Genomic DNA, 14,230 nt, shown 5'->3' with positions numbered 1-14,230 from the left:
TTCTCTCTCCCTCTCTCTCTCTGCTTAATCCCCACAACACTGTCCTGAAGATGCCTATCTCTCAGCACATGCACGGTTTTGTAGTCAATAGCAGTATAACGCGTAATATATATACACACACACATAAACACGCCGGGTCGGGTAAACTGCATAAACAGTGTGGAAGAGTTGTTGGCAAAGTGTGGCTCTTCCACTTGTGAATTTCGGTATTCAGTTGGTCGCATTAAATTGAGGATAATTTGTCACGCTTACATGTTATGTTTATTGAACGTTCTTTTTTTAATTTTGGAGTAGCAGTTTCCTGTTAATGATTATGGCATAGCGCAAAACATCCCAGAGAACAAACAAAAAACATAAGTGAATCCTCGAGTTATCTAAATACATAATAACGATGGTCTTTTGTATGGGTGACCAGTGTCTGAATTTGCAAGGGAGATATTGTATCGCGTTGGGCAAGCGTTCACCTGCTTCTAAATAAAGGAAATTGAAAAAAAAACATGCCTTATCACATTGCAGATTACTCTCCTGTTAATGTTGTCAGTGAGCTTAAGAATGGGGGGGGGGGTGGGTAGCGGTGGCATGGGCTATATGAGGTTTGGGTTACACATTGTTGAAGGATACTGGGTCGGAGTCATGTTTAATACGTGTGTTTTGCGAAGGCTTGAGTTTCACTTAATGGTCTCACAACATAAAGTGCACGTCTCACGTACTGTACAATGGAGGTAGCTTTCAAAAAGCGTATTTTTTTTATAACGCATAATATGCTGCACATTAAAAAATATATATGACAATCAACATTTTGCTAGCGTTCAAAGGTGTACCCTACAAACAACTCTCCCCACATATATGACATATCAGCACACAAGCATCATGAAGTAAGTTAATGGTACCGAATTCAGCCTGCATTACATTCATAACGTAACTGTTAACGTTTTATTTTACTTTTTTTTTTAAAGCCACACAGTTTTTGCGATTGCCAATGTCTTGATGTATAGCATAAAACTGTCCCAGTGCATCATTTGTCAACGCAGCACCAGGAGGAAACAAAATAGTCAGTATACTCCAGACACATCAGTATCATGAACCATGGGTCAATCCACTGCTAGATGAACGCGTCACCATGCTACGTCGGTCACTGGGGTTTTGACCGAACTTTGCTTTTAATTAGTGCGTAGTCAAAAATTTAAAAAAAAATCTGCTGTTAAGTTTTCTAATCCAACCCACTGCTGTATGCTCCTACATGTGGACATTTGAAATCTATATTCAAGAACGGCCAACCACATTATATTAAAAACGACTGTAATCATTGTTCACTTCACACCTGCCACGTTGTGGCTGCATAAAGTATTTTAAAAAAACAACTGACCAATGATGTAACAGTGAAAATATTAACGATTTGATTTCCAATGCATGTACCTGTTGTAATTGCATGGCCGTCTAAACGAGGTATGCAATGAGTGTGAATTGATTTGCATTTAGTACGCTTCGCTGTGATTCCTAAATAACAATTGTTTTTTTGTTGTGCTAATATAGCCGTCGACTAATTTAAACGTGAGAATAATGCCCTTTATTTAAGGAAGGCCTTAGCCGACTCTTAACGTTTGATTTGCAGGAGGATCCCACACGGGAGTACCCGGAGATAACCCAAGCGAAGATGTGCATACTTACAATCATCTCCGCACAGATAGACTGAACAATCACACCGCTCTACCGCCACCTCGTGGCCTAAGTGAAATTAATAACACAACCACCCGCCAACTTACCAAACAAAAGCCCAAAACACAACCCCCCCCCCGTCCGTTAAAGCGCTGTCGTGAAACAAAAAAAAACAACCAAAAAAATGCCTCCCATCGCTATTCATATTTAATGCACGTCATTAACATCGCTTCGCACTACGTTACAGAGGATCAGAGGATCAGAGAGAGAGATGTAAATCAATGGGTATAAGGGACCGTCCCGTTGCGCCTGTAATGAATGCGAGAACATCGCGTTAAGAAAGTCTTCGGGTGCCACGTGAAGTCCGTGTCTCTACGATAACACCTAGGGGTTGTCGTCGTCGTCACCACTTCCATAAGCGCCCAGCAACGATATCAATGAGTAATCTGTAACACGTAGGCATCAGTCCTGGGAGTCTCAAAGAACCCCCCCGGTTATCAGGAGGTATCCTACAATTTGGTAATGTTCGCGCAATTCCTCGATGGGCACACACGTAGTTTAACCGGCGCGTGTGGTTGTCACCAACGTTTCGCTGCGGGGTAGCGATTTGACCTCTTCCGTGACAGAACAGAGTTTATTTATGTTTTAATCTCCCAGCTGAGCGTGGAACGTCAAACCCGCAGACATCAGCCGCGTTAGCACAACCGCGACAACCCCACGCAGCCGACACACAACGAAACAAGTACGACGTGACTTTGTGGGGGAAGGAAGGAGGGTGGGCATGCAAACCCGAGGGTACACAAACACTCGGTTGAACAAAAAAATATATACATCAGCAAAACCACGCTTTGTGCGACCGTAAACTTGCATTAACAATAGAAGGCAATGTTAACGACGAGATGATGTCGCATTGGGGGGGGGGGGCACATCGATATAGTTTGTGGCGGACAAAGCGCACAGACAGACACACACAGGCAGACACACAAAGATAAAGATCCCCCGTGTAGCCTTAACAGACTGTAGGGGCAAGTGCTGTTAGCGAGCACCTATGAAGGCCGGAACGGTACACGAGGGGGTGGGTGGCCAGCACCACGCCCGACCGCCTTTGTCTCCCTAGTGGCGATGTTTACACACCGCACCAGGTACTCAATTGAGGCTGAGTCGACCTAGGGGAGGCCCGGGACCGGTTCAGATAATCGTCACTGGTGTTGGCCGTGAGCGGGAATCGAACCCAGGTCGCCAGGTTCATAGCGCAGTGCGCTAACCGCTACACTATCGCTCCCCACAACAGACACACACAGACAGACACAGACAGACACACACACACACAGACAGACACACACAGACAGACAGACACACACAGACAGACAGACACACAGACAGACAGACACACAGACACACACACAGACACACACGTGCGTGTGCATCCTACGTTACTGCAGGTGAAACAGCGTGCTGCCGGGACCCGGTAACACCGCGAGCGAGCGAGCGAGCGCTCAGCTGACGATGTCGCGGTGCTTTAGTTTACTCGCAAGCCGCCTCATTCTTACTTCTCCGTCAAACAACCGCGCACGTTAACGGGCAGGCGAAGCACAAAGCAACAATCACTGCCTGCACGTACACACAACACACACACAACATACACACACAACACACACACACACGTTCGTACACGTGTGTGGTGGTGTGTGGTGTGAGCGCTGCGAGATTGTCAACCGAGGGATGAGCCAAGGATGCCGAAGGAGTTTTGCGTGCGCAGCCACAGACACGACAACGACACCCCCCCACGTGTAGCCTGTGACAGACTGTAGGGACAAGTGCTGTTAGCGAGCACCTATGAAGGCCGGCACGGCACACGAGCGGGTGGGAAGTGGGCAACACCGCGCCCGGCCGCCTTTGTCTCCCAAGTGGAGATGCATTTGTTTCTATTACTATTTACACGTTTACGCACCGTACTCATTCGAGGCCGAGTCGACCTAGGCGTGGAGGCGCGGGACCTCAGAACCGGTTTCGTACAATCGCCACTGGCTAGGGGAGTCGAACTCGACGCGCACGCTTTAACATACAAGCACGGGACACAGCAAGCGCTCGATCGTCAACCAACATCATCACGAACCATCATCATCATCACGAACCATCAGCATCATCACCTTGCCGCTGGTGTAGTAGGGGAAGGAGGCGCAGCGAGACGGGTCGAGGCTCGAGTTGGGCTCTGCGGGAAAGCATTTCCCGGCCGCCGGGGAATAGAATCTCAGGTCCATCGTGGCCACGGTCTTGTGGGGTTGTCTCTCGGCTCGTGTGTCCCCCGGTGATTGCGATGATGGTCGTTGTCTCTGTTGGCTGCTGCTGCTGTTGTTGTTGTTGGTTGGTTTGTTCCCGTTGCTAATAATGAGTTGTTCGTTTTACGAACGCGTGCGCTGTACCGACACAATAATAACTACGGTAACTACGCGTGCGCGGTTTACTATTACAGCTAATTACTAAATGCTATGAGTTAATGATCCGGTGGCTGCTCCTGGGTTTATCTCCTGGGTTTATCTCCTGGTTTTACTCTTTCCCTCCCTTCCCCCCCCCAAAAGACCCCGTCTGAGACTGCCGACAAACGCCGCTTTCACAGCGGTTCAACTGAACGCGCAAACCAGCGAAACGGCGGCTGTCCAAGAAGCCTCCTGCGACATTAGTCCGGGTCGCTTGTTCTTCCTCCTCCTTTTCACTTTTAGCGATTTACAAAGTAGACAGCGGAAACCGGCGGTGGCAGCCGCATCATCATCAGCAGCGGATGATGATGATGCTGATGATGATGATGACTCGGAGGAGGCAGGCGACGGGGATTGCGAGTCTTTCGTGAACCAACTTTGCCAAGTTGTTTACAAGCTCCGCGATTCGCGTGGTTTAAAAAAAACACCACCACCACTCGACTGACACGCGCAAAAGTTAATTGCGTTAAAAAGTCCGACCGAGGGCGAGTTTGATTGTTTCCTCCACTCCGCGAGCCCCCCGTTAACTTCTCGCGGGACGTCAATTCCCAGTTCACCGTCGCTGTTGCGACAGCAGCAGCAGCAGCGGTAGCTTCAAGCAGCAAAGCAAAAAAAATGATTCGACCCAAGTTGCGATTATTACAGCATTCTTAATCTGTTCGCCTCTCGCTGCCGCCGCCGCCGCTGGCTGCTACTCTCTTCGTCTCCGTGTTGCGAGTGTCTCTCCACCCCCCCCCGAGCCACGTCTCGCACCACCACCACCACCCCCCCCCAACACACCAACCTACTACCCCCCCAACACACCAACCTACCACCACCCCCGCCTGTCTCACTCACGCGACAAGACGCCCCCCACCACCCCCCCCCCCCCTCTGATTGTCTTCCGAATCCAATGGCGCACAGCGAGAATATTTAGCGCGTGGACTGCCCCCTTTTCTAGTGATGATGATGTATCCCGGCACGGGACGCGCCGCACGAGGTGACACAACAAAGAGAGAACGGCCCAGGGGCCAAGCGACTCCTGCGGCACCGACGACGCCGCGCTTGCTTGCCCCGTGGATGAGCAGCAGCAGCAGCAACAATAATAATAACCACAGTCGCTTTTTGGAGCGGCACACCGCTGCCTCGCTACTCGTGCTGCTCCTGCTGCGTGGGGACTCCTCAATAGTCACAGGTTCCCACCACCACCGCCACCACCAAAAAAAAAATAAGAAATTGAGTAAATAATTGTTCTAGATGCTCGCTAAAGAGGCCCAAAACCCTCTTGCCTCTCCCCCCACCACCCACGCAAAAAAAATATATATTTATTTACGCGATAGAGTTAACTGCCTTTTAAACACGAACTGTAATATTAGAACGTCAATTTTGCTGGTGCCCCCTCCCCACCACCAGCCACCTTTATATTATATTTATTTTATTTATTATTTAAACAAACTGCTTACAGCAATCACAGCTGCCCGTCAAAGCCACTATCAATCTCGCCGGGGGAGTAACATGCGGACGTTGGTCACGGCAAAGTGAGCGCTAATGCTCGGTACGGTCAAGCGCCCCACTGCTTAGGTGTTGGAAGCCCCGTGGTCGCCTGCGCAGCCCCAGATCTTACCCCCCCCCCACCCCCCAGGGGGAGGGATGGCTGGGCTATGATGGGATGGGGTGGGGTTGGGTCTGTGAGTAATGCAATGGGAGGGGAGGGTTCGTGGTGGGCGGGGGGGGGGTATGATGGTGTAGTGGGTTGGGTTGGGATGGGTGGGGTGGATGGGGGTTGCGCTGGGTGTGTGCAGCGCGAACACACATAAGCTGCCCTGCCCACTTGTTATACGGGAGCGCGTAGCCACCTCCTCCCCCCCCCCCCTCTTTGGTGTGCCTCACCCATCCACCAACCCACCCCACTCCTCTCTCTTCCTGCTCGTTCCCTCCCCACCCACCCAGCACCCCCCCCCTTCTCTCTCTCTCTTCCAGTCGTGAGCACGAGAGATGAGCTGAGACCAGGCCCACTGCTCCATCTATGGGTATGATGTAATGTAATTGTGTATCCAATCCGACGGCGCGCTGCGCGACTTGCGTGGGCAGTGGAGGAGGGAGGCGGCATTCATTCATTATTTACGTATTTGATTTTCTTTGCTCGCAACGGGGTAAGAAGAGAGTGAGATGGAGAGATGGAGGGAGGGAGGCATGCAGCCAGCTCTAGCAATTGTGTCGGTGAAAGAGTGCCATAGGTGTCCAACTGGAGTACTACACGCAGAGTATAATTAAGCCGCACGGTCGCGTGATCACATCTCTTAATCAGTGTTATCTGTAACCATGCATATCAATAATGCAAATTACCGACACGTAGCAAACAGAGAAATAACCACTGAATGTTTTAATTGCATGCCTTTTCACGCTTTGCTTTGGCATATACATTAACATACAATAACATACATTAACATAAGCGTGCGGTTATGCAGTGGCCAGTGCTTTAGTTTTCAGGGCTGTGTAATTCATTCTTCTGAGATGTGTACGTGTTTATATACAACGTGTGGATACATATATATGCAATGTGCTCATAACAGATGATTTAAAAAAACATTCCCACGCCACGGTAAATTTAAAAGTCAAGTCAAAGTGTCGTCCTTGCCAGTGGTAAAACGAACAAAAAAATCCACATTCATATGACGGGACTCGTCTATCCATAGTGTCATCACCAAAAGTAAAAAAAAAATGTAACGGTGCAACCCTGCAATAACTTGCTCATACCACTGCTGGCAGAAGGGCCTTCACTAGAGACAAGGTCTCTATTGACTCTGGTGCCTGCTGTGAAGGGCAATTGCCAAAAACGCCACCGATTATAGTTTTATTTCTTTCTTTTTAAAATGCAATGCTATGGAGGAATGTGCTGAGGTTATTTTGCTATTCGTGCAAATGCAGTATCACCAAGTAATTTCTTCTATTTGAGCGAGCATTTCAGAGCCCCTCTGAAGGGTACTTTTGGCTACTCTTCCACGTTGGCCAGCTATCTCGGAAGATGTGGGATTACCCACATTTTACCCCGCCGCACCCAACCTGGTGATGGCCTGTGGTTTGCCCATTATGCCACTGAGTAGACAGGCGGTTGGATATAATAAACTCGCACATTGCTTCACGTGCTGCACAAGGAGATCGCATTGAACCGGCGACCTCTGAATTGCAAGTTCCAGTGTGCTCACCATTCAACCACGACAGCTTCTCACACCACCTAAAACATGGGGTGCCAAACCTGTCTAAGACCTAGAGCCAAAAGTACCCATGAGTTTTGCAAAGAGCCAAGTGTATGTATATAAGAGGGTATATCCATAATAGAGTTTTTTTGTGGTTGGATCGCGTAAATGTATAAAAGTGTTGTTAAAACCCGCCACCACCCGACACAGCCAACTCGTAAGGGTTGTCACGTAAACAGAACATGCCAATTCGTCACTAGCACAGCACACGGAAGGTGTGTACAGGATTAACTGCACGTGTGGTAAATGTTATGTTGGGCAAACAGGACGAATGATCAGCACGAGAATAAAAGAACATGAAAGAAATATTACATTATCCCAAATACAACTGTCAGCAGTAGCAAAATACGCGTGCCAACAAGGACACTCAATTGATTTTGATAATGTTGAAGTGCTGTGCCAAACTAGCTACTACTGGCCAAAACTAATTAGAGAATCTATCGAAATTGAAAGAAATAAAAATAACTTTAACCGTTCAGATAGCTACAGGCATAGTGCTGCTTGGAAGCGAATCATCAAATTATACATTATTTAAATGCATGCCTATAAAGGGGAGCATACTTCAATAGGAATTACCGTTGGCACGGCTATTTTAATACACACAACAGACAGGAAGGACAAGTCAAAAGGCTCGCAAAATGCACGTGCATAATGTACGTTGCCTCAGTAATCTCCCCCCCCCCCCCACATTGTGTAAGAGAACAGAAGGGTGGTCAACACATCTACGCCTCTATATAAGGAACGAAACAGGTGGACTTCTCCACAAATCTGGCTGTCGCCTGATGAAGCTAGTTGTAATTACTGGCGAAACGTCGTACTCGGATTGTAAATGTTGTGGCTTGGCTCTCCAACACACCGGTGTGCTGTACTAGTGACGAATTGGCCACGTTCTGTTTACGTGACAACCCTTACTAGTTGGCTGTGTCGGGTGGTGGCGGGTTTTAACGACACATTTACACGATCTAACCCAAAACACCTCTCTTATGAATGATATTGCTTGCGAAAGCCTACATGTTAAAGAGTGTATATATTTGCAGTTTTCGGCACAGCACGGGAGACATTCATTATTCTTTGCCGCTGTGATAGTGTGTTCTACGTTATGCCCCTTCGATAGACCCGCATGTGGTGGATTATAGAGCCGCATGTGGCTCGGGAGACGCCGGTTGGCCACCGCTGACTTCTAAAGTATCGTTCCTTTTGAACCTTCCTCGATCTGAGGGCTGGTGGCGAGATGGATTCTCCAAAACCCACGGGGCTCTGTCTTTGGCTTTTCTTACGGGTTGTCCCATACTGAGCCCTGTCCAAGCAGCAACGACAGTGTCATCAATCCAAACCCTTCTTGTTAGGCCTCGTCCTTCCGTGGGACTGAGCCTTGAGTTAACATCTCCTCCAAGCAGAAGCCGGTTTTGTGCAGGACGTGTCCCAGGAATATCATGTCACGTTTACTATTGTACACACAGGGCTATAACGCTTGGTAGTATACCACTTTATACAGAGTATAATAATCGTGTACAATATCTTTTAGGCTATTTTGTCAATTCACGGTTGGATGAAGAACCTCATTTCATCGTGTCGATCGTAAGGGTCGTTTCATCGTACTTCACCAGGCTGGTCGGGCAGGTTGATGAAGAGGTGGAATCCAGGACAAATTCAGATTCACTTGCCACAGATGTTACCCATGGCTAAGAATAAAACCGACATTGCCGGGTTCAGACCACAATGCTCTAACCACTGTGCCACCACTCCACCCTCAAAACATATAAATGTACACAGTTTGACATTATTTTGACATTTACAATGTTAATATTCTAAGTAAATGGCATTAAATAGTTATTTTTAGACAATAGGAGCAGTAAAGGTGAGGGAGCTAAAATAGGTAGCCACAACACAGCATTTGTATTCAATATAATATATACTGTGCACCGATTATGTACACAAAACAGAGACACTTATATTTTAAAACCACACGATTAAAAGGTCACCTCGTGCAGTGCAGTATACAAATGTTAAATGCATATCTGTATATTTTAGGTATTTGGCTTACTCATTAACTCCTTTATTCAAACCATCAAGTTTCTTAAATCCCCCCCATCCCACCTCTGGATACATAACAGTTAAATCTTGACTAAAGTCACGTGGCTTTACCGAAAGACCCAAAGAATATACATAACAGTTCGTCCATCGGCAGGTCACATGTGGCGGAATCAAGTGGGGGATACTCCAACCTCCTCCAAGATGTTCGTTGGGTCTTTCGGTAAAGTCACGTACGTACGTGCCTTTACCGAAAGACCCAAAGAATATGAATTCCTGCAGTCACGAAAGTTTTAAGTCAAGATTTATCCTCCAAAATGTTTAGCCAGCACAAAACCCTCCATGACAAGGGCTCATCAGAGCTCCCTCTAGTGGAGGCACTTCTATACTGTTTTATATTTTCGCAGGTCAGGCCCACTGAGCTATATAGCTCTTTTTCAGAAGCGACCTGGCTATCACAATTAATAGCTCAATGAAGTGGCTTATCACGTTCAATAGCAGCCACGATGCTCTAAACGCACGTTGATTCTAAACGTGGAGGGGAAAAGCAGAGGAGCCCGAAGAAAACCCCACGCGATCACGGAGAGAACATGCAAACTCCGAAACTTACAGGCATCGAACCCACGACCTCTTGTATACCAAGCATGGGGCGCACCCAGCTGCAGAGCAAGCAAAGCAATGGAAGGGCTACTGTGCCTGAGACAGCACCATCTGGGATACATACAGGCAGTAGTAATACAGAGACAAGGGCACTCTTGAGAACATGCCTTGGTTATGCGTAATTATTGCAATTAATACAGTGTATCTGGTTCAAAATATGTTTTTAAAGCGCACGCTTTTTACTGAATAGAATAGATGGGGGGGGGGGGGGGTGAAGAACATTTCCAAAACAATTGTTTTTTTCCCCATGTTCCCTATTTGACAAAGACGTTTTCAACCATTTTGTTATAAACACACGTGTGTGCCATCTTTGTACAGTGAGGGAAAAAAGTATTTGATCCCTTGCTGATTTTGTACGTTTGCCCACTGACAAAGAAATAATCAGTCTATAATTTTAATAGTAGGTTTATTTGAACAGTGAGAGACAGAATAACAACAAGAAAATCCAGAACAACGCATGTCAAAAATGTTATAAATTGATTTGCATTTTAATGAGGGAAATAAGTATTTGACCCCCTCTCAATCAGAAAGATTTCTGGCTCCCAGGTGTCTTTTATACAGATAACGAGCTGAGATTAAGAGCACACTCTTAAGGGAAGTGCTCCTAATCTCAGCTTGTTACCTGTAAAAAAGACACCTGTCCACAGAAGCAATCAATCAGATTCCAAACTCTCCACCATGGCCAAGACCAAAGAGCTCTCCAAGGATGTCAGGGACAAGATTGTAGACCTACACAAGGCTGGAATGGGCTACAAGACCATTGCCAAGCAGCTTGGTGAGAAGGTGACAACAGTTGGTGCGATTATTCGCAAATGGAAGAAACACAAAAGAACTGTCAATCTCCCTCGGTCTGGGGCTCCATGCAAGATCTCACCTCGTGGAGTTGCAATGATCATGAGAACGGTGAGGAATCAGCCCAGAACTACACGGGAGGATCTTGTCAATGATCTCAAGACAGCTGGGACCAGAGTCACCAAGAAAACAATTGGTAACACACTACGCCGTGAAGTACTGAAATCCTGCAGCGCCCGCAAGGTCCCCCTGCTCAAGAAGACATATACATGCCCGTCTGAAGTTTGCCAATGAACATCTGAATGATTCAGAGGACAACTGGGTGAAAGTGTTGTGGTCAGATGCGACCAAAATGGAGCTCTTTGTTATCAACTCAACTCGCTTTGTTTGGAGGAAGAGGAATGCTGCCTATGACCCCAAGAACATCATCCCCACCGTCAAGCATGGAGGTGGAAACGTTATGCTTTGGGGGTGTTTTTTGCTAAGGGGACAGGACAACTTCACCGCGTCAAAGGGACGATGGACGGGGCCATGTACCGTCAAATGTTGGGTGAAAACCTCCTTCCCTCAGCCAGGGCATTGAAAATGGGTCGTGGATGGGTATTCCAGCATGACAATGACCAAAAACACACGGCCAAGGCAACAAAGGAATGGCTCAAGAAGAAGCACATTAAGGTCCTGGAGTGGCCTAGCCAGTCTCCAGACCTTAATCCCATAGAAAATCTGTGGAGGGAGCCGAAGGTTCGAGTTGCCAAACGTCAGCCTCGAAACCTTAAAGACTTGGAGAAGATCTGCAAAGAGGAGTGGGACAAAATCCCTCCTGAGATGTGTGAAAACCTGGTGGTCAACTACAAGAAACGTCTGACCTCTGTGATTGCCAACAAGGGTTTTGCCACCAAGTACTAAGTCATGTTTTGCAGAGGGGTCAAACACTTATTTCCCTCATTAAAATGCAAATCAATTTATAACATTTTTTAAATGCTTTTTTCTGGATTTTGTTGTTGTTATTCTGTCTCTCACTGTTCAAATAAACCTACCATTAAAATTATAGACTGATCATTTCTTTGTCAGTGGGCAAACGTACAAAATCAGCAAGGGATCAAATACTTTTTTCCCTCACTGTATCCACATGGCACTCTCAATGCTCTAATTGCCTTGTAGCAATTATTTAGCACACGCTATAAATACGCACACACTGTATATATTCACGAAACATTACCTTTCTTTCATGTCATGCCATATTCAAATATTTACATGTGTTCAGGCAAGTTGTTAATGTGGCCAAAGTAAAAAAAACTATAAATGCCACTAATAAAATGTTTCATTCTTTGTTTTTTCTTTGTTTTTACACAAAAGCCACAGCACAGAAAATCACCACCACCTGCCTGCTACTTTATAGCGGTCATAAAGACATAAAATGTGAAACAAAGTGGGCCCATTGACTAAGTATTTCTTTATATTTATGGGCACATTGTTCTTCCATTTTTCTGAAGTGAAGTCATGTGGTTATATTGTCGTGATGTTGGGCCAACATCCCCATGAAGCACGTCCCTTCTCTGCTCCCAAACACTGAATGTGGAATACACGCCGACGTAAATAAGATCCAAACAACCAACTTTGTAAAGACACGAATTGAAAGAGCGCTTTATTGATGAACAAACTCAACGCAAAATGGAATACATGTACATCCATCAAACGTTGCATCAACAAACAAAAAACTATTCAGTGCGGAATTCATCCCTTTTGTGTCAACGCTGTTTAGGACAGACGATAAGTAGAGGACAAACAGTTTTTTTAATAATTAGGCGCTTGCAGAGCAATAGAGAAGAGAGCATGTTATTTGTACAGCTGTGTATACAGCAACGTTAAACTGTCACTGAATATGCTCACTGTATTTGATTTATATTTTGTAACAGTGCATGTGTGCACGTATAGGGGAAGTCTAAAAAGTTATGACAATGACATACAACACTTTTCGCGTCATTTATAAACGTAATTGATTCTGCCCCAGTGCGAATTAACATAGTCTATTATGTGCTGCATGCATGAAGCGCAGGCTTTCAATATGAGGGCGAACAATGGCTTTGTGCGACTTTTTTCGTCTGATTCTAAAAGTGTTTGATCTTCATTTCTCATACTGTATACAAACTGTGCCGCATAACGCATGAAGAGAGAAAATGGTACATTCAGCTTTATGGACAGCTGGTGCAAAGTGATATATATATTTTATGAGCACCTATTAATGCCAGCGAGGTTCTTGCGGTGGTTGTTGGAACGGTTCACACGCCATCGCCATGAACCCCTCGACCTGAGTTTGATTCCTGACTCGTGGCTAACATCAGCGGTGAGCGATATCTGAACCATTCTTGGGCGTCCCCTTTTCACCAAGCCGCACCGACCAGTATGGTCAAACATCGCTCACTGTCGACATGCTGTGGGGAGACCTTCAACCAGCGGTGGATTGTCAAGGGGCCGTAAATTTTGACTTAAAACTTTCGTGACTGCAGGAATTCATATTCCTGGCACTTTCGGTAAAGTCACGTAAATAGAAAACAAAGAAAAAATAAAAATGATGAAATAAAAATAATAATTTGAAAATAATAAAAGCAAAAAAAAACCCACGACAAGCGGTCTTCATTTTTGTTGTTGTTTTCTATTTACGTGACTTTACCGAAAGTGCCAGTAATATAAAGGGCCGTAATTTATTGATATTAAATTGAGAACAGCTTGGCACATTGCAGGGTGGTGTCGCCAGCACCACTTCCGGCCTCCTTGTCCACACGCAGCAACGGGTACTTACTCATAATAAAGGTTTTTGTTGGGTTACATCGTGTGAATATAAAAGGGTGTCGTTAACCCACCGTCACCCAACACAGCCAAATTGGCAAGGTTTGTCATGTAAACAACAACGTGCCGATGAGTTACTAACTTCAGCACACGGGTGTGTTGGAGAACAAACCCACACTATTTATAATTTGAGTACGACGTTTCGCTGGTGGCGACAACAACCAGCTTCATCAGGCGATAGTCAGAATTGTGAAGGAGTCTCCCTGTTTCCAGTCCGAAATAGAGGAAGGTGATGCCATCAGTGTGAGCCCATCAGGTACTCACTTCAGGCTGAGTCGACATAGGGGGGAGGCTCAAGACAGATTGAGGCACCAATTGCCACAAACAAGACAGACGTGCACACACACACATACAGCTAATGGATGTCAGTGGCTTGACTCTATATTCACGTTAAGTACAATAATGTTGTTGTACTCCAGAGCGGCGAACAATGAGATTAGAGTGGAGTGGAGAGGAACGATGGCTGGCGTGCAAACGTTTCCACGCTTCTAAAAAAACACACACATTTTGTCTTAACGATAAACGTTCTAC

General features: G+C 46.2%; 1 protein-coding gene across 5 annotated transcripts in view; it reads right to left on the bottom strand.

Annotated features, from left to right (window-relative positions):
* The window catches only part of LOC116944125 (TOX high mobility group box family member 3-like), a 70,691-nt gene extending 65,807 nt beyond the window's left edge, over positions 1-4,884 (bottom strand). For all 5 annotated transcript variants that reach the window (XM_032957572.2, XM_032957571.2, XM_032957574.2 and 2 more), the window contains exon 1: positions 3,807-4,884. In XM_032957572.2, the coding sequence (XP_032813463.2) occupies positions 3,807-3,917 (111 nt within the window). In that variant the 5' untranslated portion in view covers positions 3,918-4,884. The remainder of the gene's footprint in view (positions 1-3,806) is intronic.
* Positions 4,885-14,230: the final 9,346 nt, after the last annotated feature.

Source organism: Petromyzon marinus, chromosome 20, assembly GCF_048934315.1.
Source record: "Petromyzon marinus isolate PM22_M1 ecotype Great Lakes invasive population chromosome 20, UKy_Petmar_22M1.pri1.0, whole genome shotgun sequence".
Taxonomy (NCBI): Eukaryota; Metazoa; Chordata; class Hyperoartia; order Petromyzontiformes; family Petromyzontidae; genus Petromyzon; species Petromyzon marinus.
Note: the sequence above shows the minus strand (reverse complement) of the source record. Positions and strands in the feature narration are given on the sequence as shown.